Consider the following 23,809-nt stretch of genomic DNA (forward strand, 5'->3'; position numbering starts at 1 on the left):
GCAATAAGCTCCTGAGTGTGCAGGTCAACTGAGGCTTGACCTATCTAGCTGCAGGTAGGGTCCCTTCTGCTCCAGATGTCTCTCACCACACCTGCCCCCAACCTTGGAACAACTGTCTGAGACAGGAAGGCAAGAGAAGAAGGTGAGCATGACCATGCAGGTACACTGAAAGCCTCTGCTCATATCATGTTCAGTGTCTTCCCATTAACCAGGCAAGTCACATGGCCTAACCCAAAAGTCCAGGGGCAGACTTTCTGCCCACTCTGAGGCCAGGGCATGGAATTGGGTAAATACTAATACTATGGAGGAGTCAAAAATTGGGGACCAATGAACATTCTTCAACAACTCTGGTGTTGTAAACTATTGCTACAATGTAACTGCCTTTCTGGTCACTTAAGGGGGTTGTCCTTTTGATCTGACTGTAACCTCTGATAAATAATATACCTCTTGGCACACTGTGAGCCCCCATGAGAAGATAGGTCTTCTTTAATAAATACTCCCTTTTAAGATTCAGTGCTGTGATGAAATGACTACACAGAGCATGGAAGAAAAGAATTGTGGAACATTCCTCTGCACAGCCAGTCCTTAAATCCAGCCCATATCAGCAGAGACTCAAAATTATTATCATCTAATGGCAAGTCAGGAGTCTAAGTGAACTGAAATATTGGCTTCCCTCCAATTCCCAATGATTTTGAGTCCATTCTATAAAAAGCATCAATGTAACTGATATATATGGTTTCAGATAGCCCACCAGATCAAAAGCATAGATTACTTTGAAAATATGACCATTTTTTTTCTAGGAATAATTCTCCTTGACTATCAGTAAGGAATACTCAGACTACTCTAAATCATCGGGTTAAGGTTAGGGGCAGTAAGGTAGGGGCACAAGCTGAGACGATTAACATGAATGTGGATGAAAAGTCTTCTTATCCTGGCCTTTAACAGAATGCAGGTCTGTAGAGAATAACCTTTCTTCTCAGCCTGATATAGCCATCCACCCCTTAAAGGGCCAGGAGCTTAAGATTATTTCTCATTATCAGTGCTTTCTCAGGAAAACCTAGAAATAACCAGAGGAAAGCAGTCTTTCTGCTTGGCTGGTTTTCTGGGAATCTTACTGAGTGGCAGCCCAGCCTAGGGGTTAGAAACCTGAGCTCTGAGGTCTGTGGCTGTGTTTAAACTCAGCTGGGTAGCTGTGTGACTTTAAGAAGGTCGTTTAACTTCTGTGGTGGTCATTGGTGCTGCTCACAGATTGTTGGTTCCCCTTTCCTCCCGGCACCCAGAAAACTGGACCCCCTGGCTCCTTTGTGGTTGGGTGGTGCCATATAACTAGTTGTCGTTAAAGAATTGTGAGCAAAGGTGTTATATCCAACTTCTTGGCTATAACATTTAATAATCAATGCAAGATTCTCCAGAATTCTCTCTTGTCCCTCTAGAACAATGATGAGCAGCATTCAAGACGGTGGCTGTTCCATCAGCCTGGGTCCCAGAGTAATTACAATGAGCAGAGTCCCCCTGGTGACCCGTGATAGACTTGAAGCAAGAGAAAGAAATAAATTGGTTATACTCAGCCATTGTGATTTTGAAGGTTATTTTTTAGAAGACCTTGACCCGATCCACCCTGGTTTGATATCTGAAAAATGAGGATAACAGTGGAATCTAGCTTGTGAAGTAATCATGAAGATTAAATAGGATAATATGTGCATGTACTTAGAATAACACCTAGCACACAGTAAATTCTTAATATATTTTAGCTATTATATCTTATTATTAAGTTATTCTATATCCTAACCTAGTCTCTAATGACTTATTCATATCTATCAAACAAGTTGCCATGTAACTTTGAGAAATTCAACCTCAAATTGCAATAGAAGTATGTTAGACTAGATGGGCTAGAGTTTTAGCTTTCTGGACTTAAAGTTATGTGCAACTTTTATGGCAGTGCTCAGAGGATCACCATTGTGTTTCACAGATATTCTGTTGCTTAGGAGAGTGAGATCTGTGGTAAAATCAAGCATCATCTTTGCCCCTTTCCCGGTGCCCCCTACCCCCCAACTCCCCAAACAATAAGACCTATGTTCTTGTCATAAATTGTTCTGTGTCCTATTCTAAATCTTCCTGCAAATTACATCTGGCTTATCAATTCTTCGCTACAAATTGGTTTCCCAATTTATGCACCTACATCCTTAGTAGTCTATCTTCTCTGTCAGTTCTGTGTTCAACATACATACATAATATCTTGTTTTATTAGTAAAATCTCACTGGGTTGAAGCCACAGCCCACCATGGCTGTGGTGGTCTTCTTTAGTCCAAAAGGGGAAGATTCTGTCCTTGTTCCACTTTAATCTTGGTGTAAAGTGATCACCCTCACACCACCACCATCAGCCACTGAAGCCTGCCCTCTAATTTCTCTGGATTAGAACTTTTCATGTCTTAATTTATAGTATTTCTTTTTCTCCTGTGTGACTCTGCCTGGATCCTGCAGTGGTCCCACAGGCCGGGTGCTTCATACTGTTCAGCCTATATATAAACCAAATCTAGGAAAAGGAGGAGTTTCATTGCATATTGAATTACAAGTTCGATTTCATTAGGAATCCTAATATTCCTCCCTCCTTACCTTCTTTATCTAGGTGTCTGTTCTTCTAGAGACTGCGCTTTATGCTGTTATATATAACCTCATGGCCTCCCTCCCATCCCCAGTGCTTGGTTTATTACAGATCCTGCTACTGTGTTTATTGTCTGTCTAGGTGGAGGCCTTTTTTTATCGCTATTGTTCATACATGTTCATTTGGCTATTAATAGACTATTACTTTATGGGACGAAATGACACTTCTTTATCCTCTTTCAGATCGAAGACATCATTACAAAGATGCAAGATGACAAGACAGGTGGTGTGCCCATCAGAACAGTCAAGAGCTTTCTCTCCAAAATTCCCAGTGTTGTCACAGGTAAACATTCTCCTTACAAATGTTGGTGGCAATAGGAAAAGTCTGCTGAAGGGTTGTATAGTCTTGATTGTGCCCTGAGGTGTGTCTAAGAACTTGTGACTAGTAAAGATGATACATTCAATGTGCTTCTTAAACAAAGTGGAGCTTTGTTTAAAGCTGGTCATGGTTTTCAGAAGCTACGCTTTGCCGGTGATTCAGAATTGCTTTACCATGCCCAGCCCTTTTGTGTACAGGTTGAGGCTTCTGGAACGAAACAAGCTCATTAATGAACTGGATAGCCCATCAGCAATTTGACCTATGAGATGTACACAAGCATAGATATATTAAAGAAAGTATTTTAGTTTTAAACAAGCTTTAAGAAAGTCTTGTGTTCAAATTCTACAAAATGCTTTTAGATTTCTAACTCACTGTACTTGAACTCTGAAAAGAAATGGTTTCAGTATATTTTTCTGCATTACTTTGAGGATTTTGTGTGTTTTGTATGCTCAGACATTTTTTAAAATTAATTATGAAGTATATCAAATGCATGGATATAGTTTCAGATATAATACTAAATCAGGCCACTCATGTCCACCACCCTGCCTCCTAAATAATGTTTCATCAGTATCTTAGAGCCCCTCATGAGCCTAATGGAGACATCTGCCTCCCTTTCCACCACGAGTACCACTATCTACTCTTATCCTGATCAGTTTGTTGCTTATCTTCATAATTTTAACCACATAGGTATGCGTCCCTTATACCTAAACAAATAACCAAATAAGTTAAGATAAAATTTTAGGTATTCCCCTCATTATCAAAATATAGTTATTCACTTTCCAAATTATAGAATAATTAAAATAAAAAATACTGAAAATACCAAGTGCTACTGAGGTTATGGAGCAACTGGAACTCTCACACACTGCTGGTGGAAGGTAAAAATACAGCTACTCTGGAAAATGTTAGACAAATGCTTGCCATATGACCAAGAAATCCCACTCCATGGTATTTATCTGAGAGAAATGAAAATGTGCATGTAGACGAAAACTCATGAGTCTTTAGAACAGCATTATTTATAATCTCCAAAGCCTCGACACAACCTAAATGCCTTCAATGTGTGAATGAATAAACAAACTGTGGTAGACCCATATTCATCAATAAAAAGGAGTGAGCTATTGATACAAACACCAACTTAGATGAACCTCACAGTTATTTTTCTGAGTGAAAAAAGCCAGTCTCAAAAGATTGTATTCTATATGATTCCATTTTTGTGACATTCTAAACAAGCCCAAAACTCTAGTGATGGAGACAGATCAGTGGTTGCCAAAGATTGAGAGCTGAGGGAGCATATGACTATAAAGGGATTACAGGAAGGAATTTTATAAGGTTACAGTGAAACTATTCTGTATCCTGATTGTGGTGGTGATGGTGACATTAATTTACACGTAGGTTAAAATTCATAGAACAGCAGACCAAAAAAAAAAAGGAATCAATATTATATGTCACCTTAAAAAATAAGTAAATTCAACTGAGGTACCTATAAATATCCTAACTCATTATTCAGACTGTCACTGTTTGAACTCAGGTAGGTACCAAATAGGTCTGGATAATGAAGGATAATTGTATTGTTAGTTTGCTCTAATCTTGAAATTTATTTAAATGGAATTTTAATATTGGTTATGATATATTTTTTCATACATTTCTGGATTTTGTTTGATAAAATGTTGTTTAGGATCTTTAGATCTATTTCCCTTGGAAGATTAGTTTGTTGTTCTTATTACTGTTCCTGCTGGTTTGGGTATCAAATTTCTGCTAGACTCCTAAGATGAACCATGGAGTATTACTTTTGTTCATAATATGTTGTTCTCTGAAAAATGTTTTTCTCTTTAATCTAGATTTTAGGTGTTTCATTTCAATTGTTTTTTTTTTTTTATCTTTAGAAGTTTCATCTGGTTTTTTTCCCAGTATACTTGGTCATTCATTCGACACAAATTTATTGGGTGCTTACTATTTTCTAAATATTGCTGGGCAGTGGGGATTTGGAAATAAATGAAAAAAAATCAAAATTTCTGATCATGAAATTTTGGATTCTAATAGAGGACACAACAAAATAAATAAGAAAGATTTTTAGAACTTGAGGTAGAGATAAAAGCCAAAGAGAAAAATAAAGTGTGAAAGGGAGATAGTAGTGTTGCAACCTTGGAACGGGAAGCCAAAAAAATTCTCTGAAGAGGTAGTATTTGAGTAAAGATGGAAGGGAGATGAAAGATTGAATCATGTGGATATTGAGGGAGAGAGCATTCCAGAAAGCAAGTGCTAAGTCTCCAAGGCAGGCATGTTCTGGCGTATAAAAATCCACAAAAGAAACAGAAGGAGCAGCTGGTGACAGAGAGGAAAATCAGGAGGACTTGGTTTCTTGGAAGCCAGACTCTCTAGAAAGTGTTTCAAGGAAGAATGGAGTGATCCACTGTGTAAAAAGCTGCTGATAATCAAGTAAAAGAAGCGCTGAGAATCAACCTTGAACTTAGCAACAATTGCATTCAACTGCTGACCTTGATAAATGCACATTCCATGAAGCGTCTGGGGAAAGGGACCACAAAAAGCCTTACTGGAGTGGTTTCAAGCCAGAATGGGAGGTAGTGAGACTAATTAATCTTTGAAGTTTTCCTTAAAAGGAAGAACTGCAGTAGAATCTAGAGGGGTAAATGGAGTCAGGACATGTAGGTTTTTAAGTAATGTGAAGGCGACATGCTTGTATGATGATGGCAATGACCCACTAAAGAGGGGAAAATGCCGCAGGAGATACAGGAAAAATTTAAGAAGTGATCTCATTGAGTAGGTCAGAGATTGAATCTCGTGCATGTTAGTTGGGTGGTTCTAGCTAGAAATATGTACAATTTATTCATAGAAAGAGGAGTGGAGCCATAGTAGATGCACAGAGTTGCAAATAACCATGGTGGAGTGGTAGGAGCTTGTAGGAGTCTCCTTCTAATTGTTTCTATTTTCTTAGTAATATGGAAAGGAGAGAAGGTGGAAATGTTAGGTTTGAGAAGAGATTAGAAGCTGGGGAATAGTCATCTAGGAATGTAAAGAGATTGTCTGGTCTAAGGAAAAAGAGTTTGACTGTGAGGTAGCATTAAGGACCCTCTTGAGATTATTAATATTTATGAATTTAAAGAGGAGCAATTCTTTCTCCAGGCACATTTAGCCCTCTGGATTTGGACATGTATCAGGTAGAAAGCTAGACTTAATTAAGGCTATAGCAAGTATGAGAGTATAATAAATCAAGAGAGAGGCAAGAGAATAACTGAAATGATTGACCATTAAATTTTAACTGAGTAGGATGGAAGTGAAACATGAGATGGGTGAGGAACAGTGAGGCATAGTGATGACCATAAACTTTGTAGTCTGGTGAAAAAGGAGTTTTGGAGTTGGAGGCCAAAGTAAGAGCTAGAAATGTAGAGACTGGTGATTGGATAGTGGAATATTTGAAATTGGAATTATGGAGGAATTGCAGTGTATTGGTGGTCACAGATATGAGGTATGACCATGGCAATAAATGACTGAGATAAAAAGCTTTTATTGATAAATAGGTTAGAGTGAAATAAGTAGAGTGACAGTTTATTGGGGAGTAAAACTCGGGCAGAATCTCCGTGTTCCCACCCCAGCTCTAGCTGCCAGCCTCCACCTTCCTACACGCCAGTTTGGACAATGAGGTTTTGGTGGGCATGCTTGGCCTCCTCCAGCCCTTGGGGGTCTCTATCTTCCTGACTTTGTAATTAATTTTTAATTAATAAATATTTCATGGAGAAATACTTTGAAGTTAAAAAATAAAAACAAAAAAATAAATGACTGAGATAGGCTAAAAAATAAAAATAAAAAATAAGTGACTGAGATAGGATGGAGGTAGAAGAGAGGAGGTCGAGGAACTAAGAGGCCATGATTTGGGAAGACTGAGCTATGTGGATATTGAAATCACTATCGGGGGTTAGTTAAAGAGGATGATTGTGAGTCTGTGGTTAAAATCTTCATGGAAGGGTGCCTGGGTGGCTCAATTGTTAAGCATCTGCTTTTGGCTCAGATCATGATTCCAGGGTCCCATATCAGGCTTCCTGCTTAGTGGGGAGCCTGCTTTTCCCTCTCCTACTCCTCCTGCTTCTGTTCCCTCTCTTGCTGTATCTTTGTCTATCAGATAAATAAATAAAATCTTATAAAATAAATAAATAAAAATAAAATCTTTGTGGAATGAGAGACAGAGGCCTAGGCATCAGTAGGTGACTTTCACAACAAGAGGTATGGGTGGTTTAATCTGATGTCATGAGAGTCAAACTTATTGTTTTGGGGAGAAGAGACAGGGAATGAATAGATTCTAAAAGAAGACATGAGAAGCTAGGGTGTCACTTACCTGCCTTCAAACCTATGATGTATAAGGCATGGGAGGGAAAATAGCCACCACCTTAGAGGGCTGCAGGAAACCAGGGCCATTGAGGAAGAACAAGAAGATGAAGGGAATATTAACTGAAAATGATGAGGATATGAACAATTTTATGTATGACTGACCATGAGTTGCAGAAGACAGTGAAAGCCGTTGAGGAAATGGTATACATATAACCTGTGTAATAAATGCCCACGGTTGCTATATACCAGGCACTAGAGTAGTCACAGGGATGAAAAGGCGAGTAAAAACCTAGTCTCTGCTTTTTGAAAGCTGTTAATCTAATGAAAGAAACAGACACAGATAGACCAAAAATTATATGAGCTATGTGTTATGGTAGAAAAAATGAACAAAGCTCAAAAGAAAGAATCATGAGTTTTTCTTGAGGAGCTCTAGAACAGTTCTCTAAGGTTGTATATCTGTCTTCTATTACTGCATAACCAGCCACCACAAATCATAATGGTTTTTTTAGTTCTTGTGATCATGATTCCATGAATTAGTGATCCTGGTAGTTCTTCTGATGGTCTTACCCCTGAGGCCCTTGTCATCTGATGGTTCAGTGGAGACTAGAGGTCTATGATGGCCTTACTCATTTGTTTAGCAGTGGTGCTTACTCTCAGATGGTTTCAGTTCTCCTCTGTGTCACCTTGTGTCACCCAGCAAGTTAGACTGGGCTTCTTCACAGCCTGATTCTCTCAGAGTTCTAAGGGGAAAAGGGGAAAACTACAAGTCTTCTTAAGGCCTAAGTTCCAGAACTCATGCAATGTTAAGTGCATGCAATCCGTTCTTCAAAGCTAATCACAAAACCAGCCTAGATTGAAGAGGATAGAGAAACCAACTCTACCTTCTGGTATAGGAATAGAATGTCACACTGACCTAGGGAGACATGATTCTTTAGAGCCATTATTATAATGATCTACCACATGAAATAGTTTTAGAACTGGATCTTAAACTCAGTTTAAAACTGGGGAAGGTCATTCCAGGCAGAGAAAATAGAATTTTCACGGACTCAAATGCATGAAAAGTATGACAGTTTGCAGCAGAAATGAGCTCGTTTATTTTATTTTTTTTCGAGAAGCCCAGTTATATTTTTACATCAAGAATCAAAATGCTACTGATGCAGACTTCAGCCCATCATTCACATTTATGTGGTTATATTTTAAAACACATGTGTGTGTCTATATTTGAAGAGAGGAGCACATTGACAGAACATCCAGAAGAATTAACCTTAATAAGAGACTATAGGGGGGCCTGAGTGGCTCAGTTGGTTAAGTGTCTGCCTTTGGCTCAGGTCATGATCTTAGTGTCCTTGGATCAAGGCCCAGATCAGGCTCCCTGCTCAGTGGGGAGCCCACGTCTCCCTCACCTTTTGCCACTCCCTCTGCTTGTGCTCCCTCACTCTCTTTCTCTCTGTCAAAAAAACAAAATAAATGAAATCTTTAAAAAGATAACAGATAAAGTAAAGGAAGTTGACTTATAGACTTTATCCCAAAGGTAATGGTTTTAAATAGGAGGGACATCACATCCTTGTGTTAGAAGCATCCCAATGTTCATAGCAACAATGTCTGCAATAGCCAAACTGTGGAAGAAGCTGAGATATCCTTCAGCAGATGAATGAATAATATGCAGTGGAATATTACTCAGCCATCAGAAAGGATGAATACCTACTATTTACATTGATATGGATGGAACTGTAGGGTATTATGCTAAGTGAAGTAAGTCAGAGAAAGAGAGTTGTCCTACGGTTTCACTCACATGTAGAATATAAGAAATAGTGCAGAGGATCATAGGAGAAGGGAAGGAACACTGAATGGGAAGAAATCAGAAAAGGAGACAAGCCTGACTCTGGAAAACAAGCTGAGGGTTGTGGAAGGGGAGGTGGATGGGGGATGGGACAACTGGGCAATGGGCATTCAGGAGGGCACGTGACATGATGAGCACTGGGTATTATACACAACTGATGAATTATTGAACACTACCTCTGAATCTAACAATGTACCATATGTTGGCTAATTGAATTTAAAAAAATTTTTAAAGAAGCAGGAAGAGACAGGAAACATGGAAACTAGTTAGCGAGCCTTTTTAGATGAGGGAGTCTAAGCAGGAAATCAGGGGCCAGAGTGTCAACTGGAATCACAGTTTTAGAGCTGCTCCTCATTTAATCTTCACAAAAGTCCTGTAAGAAGTGTTATCTCCATTGTACAGGTGAGGGACCCAGTAGTTGTGTGGACAAAATGGCAATCAGCCCACATTGCTTTTCCAAGGTCACACAGCTTATTAATCCCAGGACCACCCCCCCCTCCAGTGCCCCCTGTGAAAGAATAGTGACTATAAGACTCTGAGGGAAGGATGGAATAAAAGATTGATAGAACTTGGTGACTAGATGTCGTGCAAAGGGGGACTCATTCAAAATGGGATCCCAGTTAACAGGATGGATTGGATACATTCATCTTTTTCTCTTTTGACACCCCACAAAAATGATAATAAAGGATTTTTTAAAGATATAATCCCAGAGTTGGATGCCGTTATGTAAAAATACAATGTGATAAGTAAACATCCTTGGATGAAATATCCTTTAAAGGTAGTCCATACAAAAGACAACCAATGCCTCACTCTCAAGATGTGCAGGTATGTGGGGCGCCTGGGTGGCTCAGTGGGTTAAGCCTCTGCCTTCAGCTCAGGTCATGATCGAGTCCTGCATTGGGCTCTCTGCTCAGCAGGGAGCCTGCTTCCCCCTCTCACTCTGCCTGCCTCTCTGCCTACTGGTGGTTTCTCTCTGTGTGTGTCAAATAAATAAATAAAATTTAAAAAAAAAAAAAAAAGATGTGCAGGTATGTGAGATACTCATGGAGAAATATGTCCTAACACGTCACAACACAGCAGACAGCAACAACAAAACTTAGGGGTCTAAAAAGCAAATGGATTCATGGTAACTGGCACAGCTCTGAGACAACGTAACCATCACTAGTCAGTGCAGAAAGCTAAAAAACAACTCTATTTATATGATAGAGTCCTCAAAAGGCTCAGATACTAGTAGTTTTATCTTGTTAGAATGCATTTTGCTAACATACTCACCTTCTGCTTAACCACCATTGCCTGAGCTGGTCACTAAGTCAGTGTCTACTGTTGAGCGCTAGCATGTCCTGCACAGCGCATAGCTCAGGCTGGAGTTGAAATTGCCTCTAACACCTCTCAAACTCCAGGACAAAAGATAAATCTCATGTTCAGCCTGTTCAAGGTAGCAACCATGACATTCAGCCATCACCTGCTGTGACACAGGGAACAGTTAGCCGTTGGAATAGAGGAACCTCATCTGGCAATGCCAACAAGCGCAGAAGAACTTAAGTCTGCACCCGTGGGGACTCAGCAGCCACAGACGGAAACAGAATCTAGCTGTAAAGTTGTTGGATGGATGGAGTCACAGTTGTAGCCAATCCCATGAGCATTATGTCTTAAACCCATAGCCAGAGTGCTAGCACCACGACAGCAGCCCCAAGCTTTTACCTCCACCAACCTCCTCTAGAGAAAAATCTGGGATGATATTTTAGGAAAACATTACACCTCTTCAATGTCCTCAAGTTGCTGGTACCAGACTAGAGAGCTACATCTAGGGAAAATCTGGATAGAGACCTTCAGGTACTAAACCCAAGGTGGAAATCCATGAATCTACGACCATTCTGTTATTGTACCAATGGAGACTGTGTGGACAAAATGGCAATCAGCCCACATTGCAGCCTTTTCTCCCACTCAGCACTTCCATCCATCCTTCTAACCTTTAGGGAAATAGCCAATCACCCATTGCAAACCAGCAGATACCCTCTCATATGTTTTGGGAGTTTTGTCACCGACATTAGAGTTTCCCCTCCATGGGTAACAGCCAGGAGTAGCTTTCTCTCTTCTGTATCAGGACCCCATTTCCTCAATAAAGGTTGAAAGGTAAAGATTTAAAGTTATGGATGAACCCAGGCTGGTGTAACCAACACAATGTTCCTGTCGCTTCCATTGGTGGACAACAAACTGCCCATACCTACATGTGACTGACCACCTGAATAACACAGAAAGTGACTTCCATGGAGAAGGCAAGACAATGGAGACAAAGATCACAATGACTGTCCTGTGGCGAAAGCTGAGAAGTATGAGATTCCTCCCAAAAACTGTCTTGATGAGGGACATGTAAGGTGTGTCCCAGAGCATTCAAGACACCATCACTAAGAGAAGCTCTAGAAAGCTACCACCACTTCCTCAGAAGCCAAGTAAAATCCAGAGATGGGAATAACATTAATCTGAATGTATCCCTGCTGGAAGGCCCATCTCTGTGCTATCCCTGAGCAACAGCCATGAGTTGAGAATCTTACCAACTTATCCAAATCACCCCAAAGATAAAGAAGAAACAACTGTTAGTGACCGACACCAAATAAATAAACTAATATGTGGGAATATGCAGGTGTGTGTGTGTGTGTGTGTGTAATAGATCAGATTGAGTGAGTCTGGGTGAGAGACTCCAAACTGAAAGTTCTACAGTATGAGGAAAAGGTCCCATAGAAAGAATGTATTGGCAAAAAAAAGAAAAAGAAAGAAAGAAATCAGAACACTTAAATTAAGGAAAATACACAGACCTAGTAAATAGACTGAAAAAAAGAATTTGTAGGAAATAAGGGTATAGGTGATAGGAAGATATAAGAGCTGAACACTGAAATAAAGAAAGCTTTCTAGAATTCACAGCTGACACTGACAGGATCCATGATGCCCACTGACACAAAAAGATCAGAGTTGAGTGGATATTATTTCTTTCAGATGAGTCCCTTTGAAGCAGGCTTTATGGTGCATTTGTTTACAACTTTACATATTTGGTGCCTGTCAGTTGGAATTAGTGACACAAGAGGTGGTAGACATTTCTTGACCTCTCATCCTACAAATTAAATTTCTCTTGTAATTCATGCAGGACCCATAGAGAACCTCAACAGAAAGTACCATTTGGATCATTCATGCTGAAAATAAAACCTTTCCTATCATGTTACACTGTCTTTTTTCCTTAAAATATCAGTCCTTTAAATAGCTGATCTAACTTTATTGGTCAAATCTTTATTAATAATAATTATTTAATAAAAATAAATATAATAATAAAATTTTAATTCCAATACCACTAACATGAAGTATTATATTAATTTCAGGTGTACAATATAGTAATTCATCAACTCTATGCATTAAGATAAGTGTACTCTTAATCCCATTCACCTATTTCACCCACCCCTCCCCTCCTCTCCCGGTTATCATCTATTCGTTCTGTATAGTTAAGAGTCTGTTTAAGGGTTCATCTATCTCTTTTTTTAATTTGTTCTTTTGTATTGTTTCTTAAATTCCACATATGAGTGAAATCATATGGTATTTGTCTTACTCTGACTTATTTTGCTTAACATTATACTCTCTAGATTTCCATCCACATCTTTGCCAGTGGTAAGATTTCATTCTCTTCTTATGACTGAGTAATATTCTCGTGTGTGTGTGTGTGTGTGTGTGTGTATCACATCTTCTTTATTAATTTATCTATCAATGAGCTACTTCCTCAATTTGGCTACTGTAAATAATGCTGCAATAAACATGGGAGTGCATATATCCTTTTAAATTAGTGTTTTTGCTGTGGAGGGAACCTAGATGCCCCTCAACAGATGAATGGGTAAAGAAGATGTGGTGTATATATATATATACAATGGAATACTACGTAGCCATCAGAAAGGATGAATACTCACTATTTGCATCTACATGGTGGAACTGGAGGAGGCTACGCTAAGTGAAATAAGTCAGAGAAGCACAACTGTCATGGTTTCATTCATATATAGGACATAAGGAATAGAGTGGAAGACCATAGGGGAAGGGAGGGAAAACTGAATGGGGAGAAATCAGAGGAGACAAATCATGAGAGACTCTGGATTCTGGGAAACAAACTGAGGGTTACGGAAAGGCGGGATGGGGGGACTAGGTAATGGGTATCAAGGAGGGCTCATGTTGGGATGAGCATTGGGTGCTATATGCAACTATTGAGTCATTGAGCACTACAACAAAAACTTACGATGTACTATATGCTGGACAACTGAACATAATTTTTAAAAATAGTGGTTTTTTTTATTCTTTGGGTAAATACCCAGGAGTGTGATTACTGAATCATATCTTAATTCTATTCTTAATTTTTTGAGGAACCTCCAGACTGTTTTCCACAGTGACTGCACTAGTTTTCATTCCCATCAAGAGTGCAAGAGGGTTCTTTTTTCTCTATATCCTTGCCAACACTTGTTGTTTCCTGTGTTTATTATTTTAACCATTCTGACAAGAGTGATGTTCTATCTCATTGTGGTTTTAATTTGCATCTCCCTGATGATTCATGATGTTGAGCATCTTTTCATGTGTCATGTCTTCTTTGGAGTAATGTCTGTTCATGTTTTCTGCCTACATTTTTTTTAAGAATTTTTTAATTTATTTATTTGACAGACAGAGATCACAAGTAGGCAGAGAGGCAGGCAGAGAGAAAGGGGGAAGCAGACCCCCTGCCAAGCAGAGAGTCTGATGTGGGGCTCGATCCCAGGACCCTCGGATCATGGCCCGAGCCGAAGGCACAGACTTTAACCCACTGAGCCACCCAGGTGCCCCTCTGCCTAGTTTTAATTAGATTATTTGTTGTATCCGTTCTTTATATATTTTTTGATATTAACCATTTATTGGATATGTCATTGGCAAATATCTTCTCCCATTCAGTAGGTTGTCTTTTAGTTTTGTTGGGTTTTCTTCTGTGAAGAAATTTTTATTTTGATGTAGTCCCAATAATTTATTTTTGCTTTTGTTTCCCTCACCTCAGGAGACCTACCTAGAAAAATGTTGCTATGGCTGATGTCAGAGACAATACTGCCTGTGCTCTCTTCTAGGATTTTTGTGGTTTTGTGTTCACATTTAGATCCTTAATCCATTTTGAGTTTATTTTTATGTATGATGTAAAAAAATTGGTCCAGTTTCATTCTTTTGCATGTAGCTGTCCACAGTTTTTCCAACACCATTTGTTAAAGGGACTGCCTTTTTCCCATTGTATATTCCTGCCTCCTTTGTCAAAGATTGACCATCTAATTGTGGGTTTATTTTTGGGTTCTCTCTTCTGTTCTATTTATCTATGTGTCTATTGTTAGGCTAGTACCATACTGTTTTGATTACTACGGCTTTGTAGTATAACTTGAAATCTGGAATTGTTCTACCTTCAGCTTTTTCTTTTTCAAGATTGCTTTGACTTTTGGGGGTGTCTTGTGTTTCCATATCCATTTTAAAATTGTTTGTCCTAGTTCTATGAAACATGTTATTGATATTTTGATAGGGATTGCATTAAATCTGTAAATTGCTTTGGGTAGTGTGGACATTTTGACAATACTTGTTCTTCCAATCCATGAGCATGGAATGTATTTCCATTTGTGTGTGTTGTTCTCACTTCTTTCATCAATGTTTTATAGTTTTCAGAGTACAGGTATTTCAACTCCTTGATTAACTTTATTTCTAGGTATTTTATTATGTTTGGTGCAATTGTAGGTGGTATTGTTTTTTTAAGTTCTCTTTCTGTGGCTTCATTATTAGTATATAGAAGTTCATTTATCACTTCTAATAGTTCTTCAGGTGTTCTCTATTTGTAGTATCATGCCATCTGCAAATAGTGGAAGCTTTACTTCTTCCTTATCAATTTGGGTGCCTATTATGACTTTTTCTTGCCCATTTGTTGTAGCCAGAACTTCCAGTACTATGTTGAATAAAAATATTGAGAGTGGACATCCTTGTTTTGTTCCTGTTCTTAGGGGAAAATATCTCATTTTTTCACTGTTGATTATGATGTTAGCTGTGGGTTTTCCGTTTATGACCTGTGCTCTTTCTAAAATAAATAGACTTAAAAATAAAAGACTTTTATTGATCTAACCTTATTAGACTTTACCCAGTATAAAGACTTGAGGAAGTTTCAGGTTTGAAAGAGAAGACACAGGATCAGTCTTAGTCATGTGTGTTAGAAGTTTTGAAGGAATATTTAGGTGGTGTTATCCAGGAGACAGTTGGAAATGAGGAAATAAAGTTCTGGGGAATGTTTTCTATAAGAGATATGGATTTAAGAATCATCAGATCCTAAGTGACAGGGGATTTCAGGGACATGATGAGGTCCTAAAATTTGTATAAGCTGTATACCGGTCTATCTCCTCTCTAGCCTGAGATAACACACCATCATATTCTATGATTTTGAGTTTGAAACTTTCCTGCTGATGTGAGAAAATTATCTTTACCTTTCAGATAAAAACTCATGGGCACATACATAGATGTTACTAGGATGAAGAGAGTGAAGGGATGACCATTGGTTCACCTGTGGGTTATACATCTTTTTTTTTTTTTTTTTTTTTTTTTTTAAGAGAAAGAGAGCATGAGAAGGGAAGGGCAGAGGGAGAGAGAGAATCTTAAGCAGGTTCCATGCTTAGTGCACAATGCCCAACATAGGGTTTGATTTCACAACCCCAAGATCATGACCTGAGCCAAAATCAGAAGTTGGACACCTAGCCAACTGAGTCACCAGGCCCCTCTGTGGGTTAGAAATCTTTGGTTTGGGAAGATCAACCCAGAGGGTAAATGTCCTGAGAGAAAAGGAATGAATATGTTTAGAAGAAAAAGAGTAAACATAGGGTATAGCTATTAGAATACAATCCCCTCCAACTAAGAAGTGAAAAATTAAGAGCTGTAAGAGATGAAGCTTAGAAATAAATGATCCTCAGGGAACACAGATAGAGAATAGGAGAGAAAAATAATGAAGAAAGGAGAAAAGAGAACCCAAGATCAAAAGCCAAGACTCTTGGTTTGGGGGGGGCTAGGTTTATTCATAAGAAATGAAAATAAATGCCAACCCATCTCACCTTCCAGAGGCTTGGTATTTCTGAGCAAGGTGCACACAGAAGGGGCATCTCATGGTGAGCTTAAACACTCCCTTTTCAGGACAGCAGATCCTCCTCCTTGGGTCCTTTTTGAATACTAAGTAGGTAATAAAGCTGGTTGGAGCGAACATGGTAAGGTTTCTGAGTTTCCAACTTCCAGCCTGCCAGTCCTATCTACTCCTCACTTGCCCTGCATGTGATAGACACATCCTGAGCCGAATGCCAGCCAACTCCAGGAAACCAGCCAGATTGCACGGCCTTCCCCAGCTGTCGTTAGGCAGTCATTCCAGGATAATTCTCTGTCACCTAAATGTCATGAGGAATTTTCCAGGGACTTTGAAGATTAGTTTCTTCTAGTCCACCCTCAGAAACACAATTTCCTAGCATGTAAGAGCCGTAAGATTCATCTAGTCTCACTTATTCTTGCAGATAGGAAAATTTAGTCCCAGAGACATGATGTAATGTGCCCAGAAATCACACAGCTTGTTAGGGACTGAACCAAGATAGGACCTGGATTTCATGTTACCTTTGCAATGTTGTTTCCATTACGTTCTGCAAAAAAATTATAGACTCTTGAATTGGAATAGTTAGATGACTGATGCATTCTCCCTGAATATGAGAATCACTTTGGTAACTTATTAAAAATGCAGATCTCAGGGTCCCCAGAGGCCTGGGGTCTGTTTTTATCATCTTCCCAGATTATCTAATACAACCTGTCTGGATTTGGGAATCAGTACAACCACCACACTCCTGCCCAATGCTCTCCAGCCTCTGCTTTAATAACTGCCAATGATGAATGTCATCATCTCTCATTCCATCTTTGGACAACTTCAACCTTTAGAAACTTCTTCCTTATAATGGATGGAAACTTACCTTCCTATAGCTTTAATCCATTAGTCCCAATTTTTACCTCTTTATCACAATCAAAGAACGGAGGAATGCTAGCTCTTTCTTATGAATTTTTATTATAAATAATTTTCAGATTATATGCTAGGTATATACACGTAGTTTTATTCTGCTTATCTCAACACATTTCTTCATGTATACATTTCTGTCTCTTTTTGTAGTCCACAAATTTATTTTTAACGGCTTTATGTTGACATAAACATTTTAAAATGTTTTCCTGATGACTTCTTGGTGGTGCAGTTTGCATGGAAGCTGTAAGAGTCCAGGGCTATAAACTGCTTCAGTGACTTGAGCTGCTAAATGTATGAACTTTGACCCTCCTTGGACCTCATTTTCCTCACCTGTTAATTGATAAGCTTGGATTAAACAATATCTGTGGTCCATGTTGGCTCTATCCTTCTGTGATTCTTCACCGGAGTGTATGAAGGTCTGTCTGAAGTTACTGCTTTCCACTTAGTGCTTTTGATGTTCTGACTGAATCTACCCCTGGGTTAATCTAGACCTCCAGTTTTCTCTTAGACCGTGATACTTCCAGATGAGAAAGTAAGAGAATATCATTAGGAAAAATGAGAGTTCCTCCCAAATTCATCAACATTCTTGATCTTTTTTTTCTCCTTCTGTTCCTGTATCACTGAGAGGAAGAAGAATATCAGGCCCTAATTATTGAATCCTGTAAATTTTATCTTATGATGATAAAGGGTCTTATGTAAGCGATTAAATTAAGGGTTTTGAGATGGGGAGATGATCTCAGTTTATTTGGCTGAGCCCGGAATGCAGTCACAGGTATCCTTGTAGAAGAGAGTCAGAGAAAGATTTGACACAGACAAAAGAGGAGACCACATGACCGCAGAATCAGAGGTTGGAGTGATGTGACCAAAAGTGAAGGCATGGGCCAGCCACCAAAAGTTCCCTAGAACCTCCAGAGGTGGTGTGACTCCCTTGGTTTTGGCCCAGTGAAACTGGTTTCACACTTTTGACCTCCATATATAATAGAATAAATCTCTGTTGTTTTAATCTGCAAAGTTTGTGGTGGTTTGTTATAGCAGCCATAAAGAACTAACACAGTGCCAAAATTGCACTAAACATATTGTAGCATGAAGAAAATGACAGAGTAAGGATGTCTTAGAAGACAGAGATTTTATTAATTGGAAAAAAGGTCACAAGTTTATAAATAATTTTCTTTCAAAGTGTATTGGGAAATACACATTATAATATTAATCCTGAAAGCAAATTGCACTGACATAAACCTATATTGTATGATTACTCAACGAATAGTTAGCTTAGATTACTTCATAGTGCTATAATATAAATTTTGTTTGTCCAAGTCTCAATGTAAATAACTTTTATATATCCTAAATAGTCCTATTATTCCTGCATTTGTGATTAATTATATTAAATCAGTGAATGGTATATACATATAACTTATTTTCAATTAGCATGCCAGAATTTATATGTATGCATGTATTATTTCCTTCATATAGTCACCTTGAGAAGTGGCATATTTATTTTAAGAATGCTGTCATTGCATTATTTCCAGAATTTCTTTCTGATAAGAGGTTTTAAAGCTTCTAAAATTTGTTGAAATATCCTCAACAGAAGCAAAGCCATAAATCCATATCCATATACATATGAAGACATGTACATATATATTTTCAAAATAGAGCTTCATTTTTCTGCTTCGGGGAATAGGGAACTGGTTTATTCAGACCAACTGTCTGAGAGCAACTCTAAAATCTGAGGGAAAAAAATAAACTTGATGTTACTGGAGAGTTAATGAGAGAATGAAGAATTACTGAGCCAAGATTCATGATAATATGAAAATCTATAGACGGAATCCTGTCTTAGGGGACTTTTTTTTCATGGGGAAATTTGACAATCCAAAGAGGCAATGGCAAAGCTGCATAATGCTTTTAAGAGAGTAATGGGATGAAGATAACTAAAATTGGAGTCAAAAGACCACGGAAGATGGGCATCCTGGTAAATTCATTGCTTTGAATCGAAACTCTGAAAGGTTAAAAGTGAAGTAAAAATATCCCATCTCCACACGGACTGAAGGCCAGCTCTCAGTAATTGACACAGACCACAAAAATCTAAACTTCTTGATGAAAAGTGGTTCCAGGTTGTGCCCCTTGGCACTTGGAAGAAGCAGATAACTTTATTCTAGTCCTCCAATTATTTCTACCAGTGACTTTCCAAATATAAAGTTGGTATGCAATCAAAGATAACCAGGCACATAAGGTGGCAAGTTAACATGAATGAGAGCTAGTAGAAACAGCTGATGACAGAAATAAACTCAAAGGAGCTCCAGACTGAAATTATCAGACACTAACTTTAAAATAATTGTCATGACTGTGTTCAAGGAAACGGAGAGCAAAAAGGGAAATTTTAGCAAAAAACTGCAAACCATGAGAAACAAACAAAAAAATTCATAGTACATTGTTAATGGAAATTCTAGAACTAGATAAACTTCATAATGAGGATTAAGAATGTTGTATGGGTTTAATAGCCTATTAAATGTGGCTGTAAAGAGAATCATTGGACTAGAAAGTCGTTCAGAAAGAAGAAGAGGATGATGACAGAAAATGAACAGGATTAAAAATTGAGAGGGAGGGGCGCCTGGGTAGCTCAGTGGGTTAAAGCCTCTGCCTTCAGTTTAGGTCATGATCTCAGGGTCCTGGGATGGAGCCAGGCACTCGGCTCTCTCCTCAGCGGGGAGCCTGCTTCCTCCTCTCTCTCTGCCTGCCTCTGCCTACTTGTGATCTCTTTCTTTCAAATAAATAAATAAAATCTTTAAAAGAGAAATTGAGAGGAAAGAGTAAAAGGTATAGAATATGTGAGAAAATGAAACATGTTTAATGGAGTCTCATATATAGAAGAGAGAATGAGGCAGAAGCAATATTTGAAGAGAAATTGAGAATCTTTCCAAAACTACAAAAAAAAAAAACACAAAACCAGCCTACAAATTCAGAAAGCCAAATAAACCATTAAAAAAAAAAACTAGATAAATTAAGGAAAATTTTACAGAAAACCAAAGACAACGATACAAACTATGAAGACGCAAGAGAAAAAAACTTCAAAAACAATAATTAGAACAACAGCTAGTTTTTCTTGAGAAATAGTTAATGCTGGAAAACAATAAACTGAAAGCAAATAATTGTCGATATAAAATGCTGTATATAGCAAAATTACCCTTATGCCAACAAATTTAACAGCTTAGATAAAAGGTAAAAATTCCTTAACAAACAAATTACCAAAACCGACAAATGGAGAATCTTAAAATTATATAGGACATTACCTGTTTAAAAGAATTGAATTCATAGTTAAAAATGTCCCACAAGCAATACTTCAGGCCGCTTGACTTCCTAGGGAAATTGAATTAAAGATTTAAAGGAAGGTATGCCAGTTCTACATTGAGAAGATGAGAACATGTCCCAGATCATTTTCTGAAGCCAAGATTACGCTGGTACCAAAAATAGACCACAACATTACAAGAAAACTACAGTCCACTGTTTCTCATGAAAATAAATGCAAGATCTTAAAACAAAATATTAGCAAATTTGAATCAAGCAAAATACCTAAGTCAGGGGTTGGCAAACTTTTTCTGTAAACAGCAGGTGGCAAATACTTTAGGCTTAGTGAGGTACAGTCTGTTGAAATTATTCCATTCTGCCATTGTAATGCAAAAGCAGCCATAGATAATATGCAAATGAGTAGGCATGCCTGTATTCCTATGTAACTACGTTTACAAAAATAGATGTCAGGCTATAGTTTGCCTATGCTTTCCTTAGTTTTATCTCATGAGCAAGATACTGAACAAAAGAAGGCAGATGCCAAAGGATATATGCTATACAATTTTATTTAAATAAAATATAAAGAAACAAACTATGGAATGATAGTATTGAGGGATATAAAATTGGTAGTAAAAGTGACAAGAAAAGTATGGAAGTGACCACCATTTACCTCTAAGGGGCAGGGAATGTATTGTGATTGAGACAATACATCTGGAGTGTTAAAAAAAATTTTTTTAAGCCTCAGTTATGTTAACATAAACGTTTTCTTTAAATGTAAACTGTTTTGTGTGCGTAGTGTTCCACAATACAAAATAGTTTCTTTTTTCCTTTTTTTATTACAAAAAGTAATTTGGAGTCACTTTGGTGAGGAAGGTCTGGGAAATGCTAATTACCAATGTAATTTTGGTTTAAATAAGGTATGACTCTGAATAAATGAAGCTGGTTTTCTTGTTGTCCTTACAAATTTGTTCATGAGGTTTTTCCCAAAGAGGATTTCAAAAAACATCTGTAGCGCAGCCAACACTGATTGAAATAAGAGGGTAGCCTCTGAGAGGCCAACTCGGAAAAGGACAATGCTTAATTAAATATTGACTACACTGTGTTTGCCTTAGCAAATATAACTCTACTAACACATTTTCCTTAAATGTATGCATTTTAACTTTCTTCTGATGAAGTTCATTTTAGTAACAACATCCTGAAATCCTGTCAAGTTATAATTGTGAAAGCAAAAGGCATAACTCTGGTATTCTTGGCTTTTGTGCCATTAAAATCTTACTCTAAATGTCACATTAATTCATCCTTTTCACATTTTTCCTTGTTTGATTTTTTTTTCCTTTGAGAAGAAATGCTAAGTGAAATGAAAGCAGAAAAAGACAGCTCATTTATTAAAAGTGAAACTATACCACACAACCCTTTAATTTGTTCACTAAAAAAATTGTTTTAAACACTTCTATTAAAAATTCTATATCAGGGTGAGATAGAACTTAAAAAAAGAATAAGTCCAGATTTACTGTAACTGATCCAGGGTCACTGGTTTCTTTTTCAAAGAAAGAATCATGGACACTGTGTCGTGTAGTGAAGGGTGTTGGGTTAGCAACAGTGACTGTTGATTTCATTGAATCGACTGTCATAGCACAGAATTCTAGACACAGAGATGTCCATATGTGTTGCTGGTAGGAAGAGTAGCAAAATCATGTTACTTGTAAGAAGTCTATGCAAAGATGGTGAACATGGAGACCATTAATTTAATGATCATTTAATATGTTTTTATATATTTTATATAATTTTTATATAAATTATATTATATAAATTTTATATAAAAATTTTTATATAATTTTATATAAACATAATGTGTTTTTAATATGTTTTTAATGGTCATTTAATATGTTCTGCACAAATAAAGCCTAATTCTTCCCTAAGTGGCAGCCAAAGGAAATTTGAAGTTGTTTTTACATAAAATTAGATTATAATACTTTACCTAATTTATGGTTCAAAGATTATTTTCTAGATCTAAGAAAAATATCATTTGCTCAGGATCTTCTACAGAGTTCTACCTTATATATTCTTCAGGTAATATGCTGCTAGAGTATTATTTTCCTGGGAATTAATAATGATAGCAACATTTATTGAGCTCACCATAGCTAACTAACATTGTTGACTATCAGTATTGTCTAAAACACTCCCATCTTTATCCTGATACATATGAGCAAACTGCTGGGGTGGAAGATGAGTTGGGAAGTTCCAAGAGGGGACTCTACAGAGTCACTGTTTATAGATTTTCCTAAAAAACACTTCCTAAATCCAAGTATTTCCTTCCTCTAAACCAAGGGAGGAGGGCAGGAAGAAAATCACTGGTGGTGATAAGGGGTGCCACAAGAAGGGACACATTGGATTCCCTCTCTGGCTAGATTCTTCCTGAGCTGTTGAACCCCTAGTTCTTTCCTGCTTCTGCCACCAAGAAGAAAAATATGGAAAAGTTCATGGGAAGCATGGCAGGTACCTTGTTGAGTTTGTGGCTGTATGTGAACCAAGAATGTCTGCTTTTGGAAGCTAAGAAGCTGTATGGGGTGCTGTATGGGGCAGCCCATCACACCAATAAGCAAAGAGGAATCATAATGTGGTATGGTGGCCAAGGAGAAAAATATGGAATTCTCACCCTCAGGATTCCTGTGACCCTTGGAGACTCAAGGAAGGATCTCCATGGAGACTGAAGGAGAGATAACAAAGGAGAAACAGGGAAGCAGAACTTACCCCGTTCCACAAGATCCTCCAGATAAGGCTCATAGAAAAGAAAGAAGAGAGTCAATTGGGATTTAAATTTTAAATAGAATTGATTGTAGTAACCAGAAAGCTAAAGATTCTGACAAAGAAATTATTGAACAAAAGAAGTGGAAATCTGACTTTTCATGTTTCAGGACAGTAATCAGGGAAAAGCAAAATCATTTGACGTTTGTACCTCATTTAGTTCATATTGTTCAATAAACTGTATGTAATACTGAGTAACAGAAGGAAGCTAGAACTTCTATCTCTGGTCATACACTCAACCTATATCAGAAGAATACTCTTTGGTGCAGAATACAGAACTGGTAAGAACATAAAGGAGATCTTTAGAGTATATAAACTGGAAAGTGGGAATCCAGACAAGTTAATGAGTTTTTAGTTAGCCTTTTTTTTTTTTTAGAAGACATCTGTTAATATTGGGTAGTCCAGAATCTGGATTTTAAGAGCTATGCATGTAGATGTCAAGGAGCAAAATTGAGTAGGGAGACAAGCTCTTCACAGATTCTTGAGGGGAAAAAGAGCCTCAGAAAGGGACATGATGAGAATA

At 37.8% G+C, this 23,809-nt stretch overlaps 1 protein-coding gene across 5 annotated transcripts in view; it reads left to right on the forward strand.

Moving 5' to 3' along the window:
• Window positions 1-23,809, forward strand: part of RGS6 (regulator of G protein signaling 6) — a 553,489-nt gene that overhangs the window by 386,764 nt on the left and 142,916 nt on the right. For all 5 annotated transcript variants that reach the window (XM_044231757.1, XM_044231758.1, XM_044231759.1 and 2 more), the window contains exon 3: window positions 2,845-2,944. In XM_044231757.1, coding sequence (XP_044087692.1) covers window positions 2,845-2,944 — 100 coding nt within the window. The remainder of the gene's footprint in view (window positions 1-2,844; window positions 2,945-23,809) is intronic.

Source organism: Neovison vison, chromosome 13 (genome assembly GCF_020171115.1).
Source record: "Neovison vison isolate M4711 chromosome 13, ASM_NN_V1, whole genome shotgun sequence".
In the NCBI taxonomy this organism is placed as follows: Eukaryota; Metazoa; Chordata; class Mammalia; order Carnivora; family Mustelidae; genus Neogale; species Neogale vison.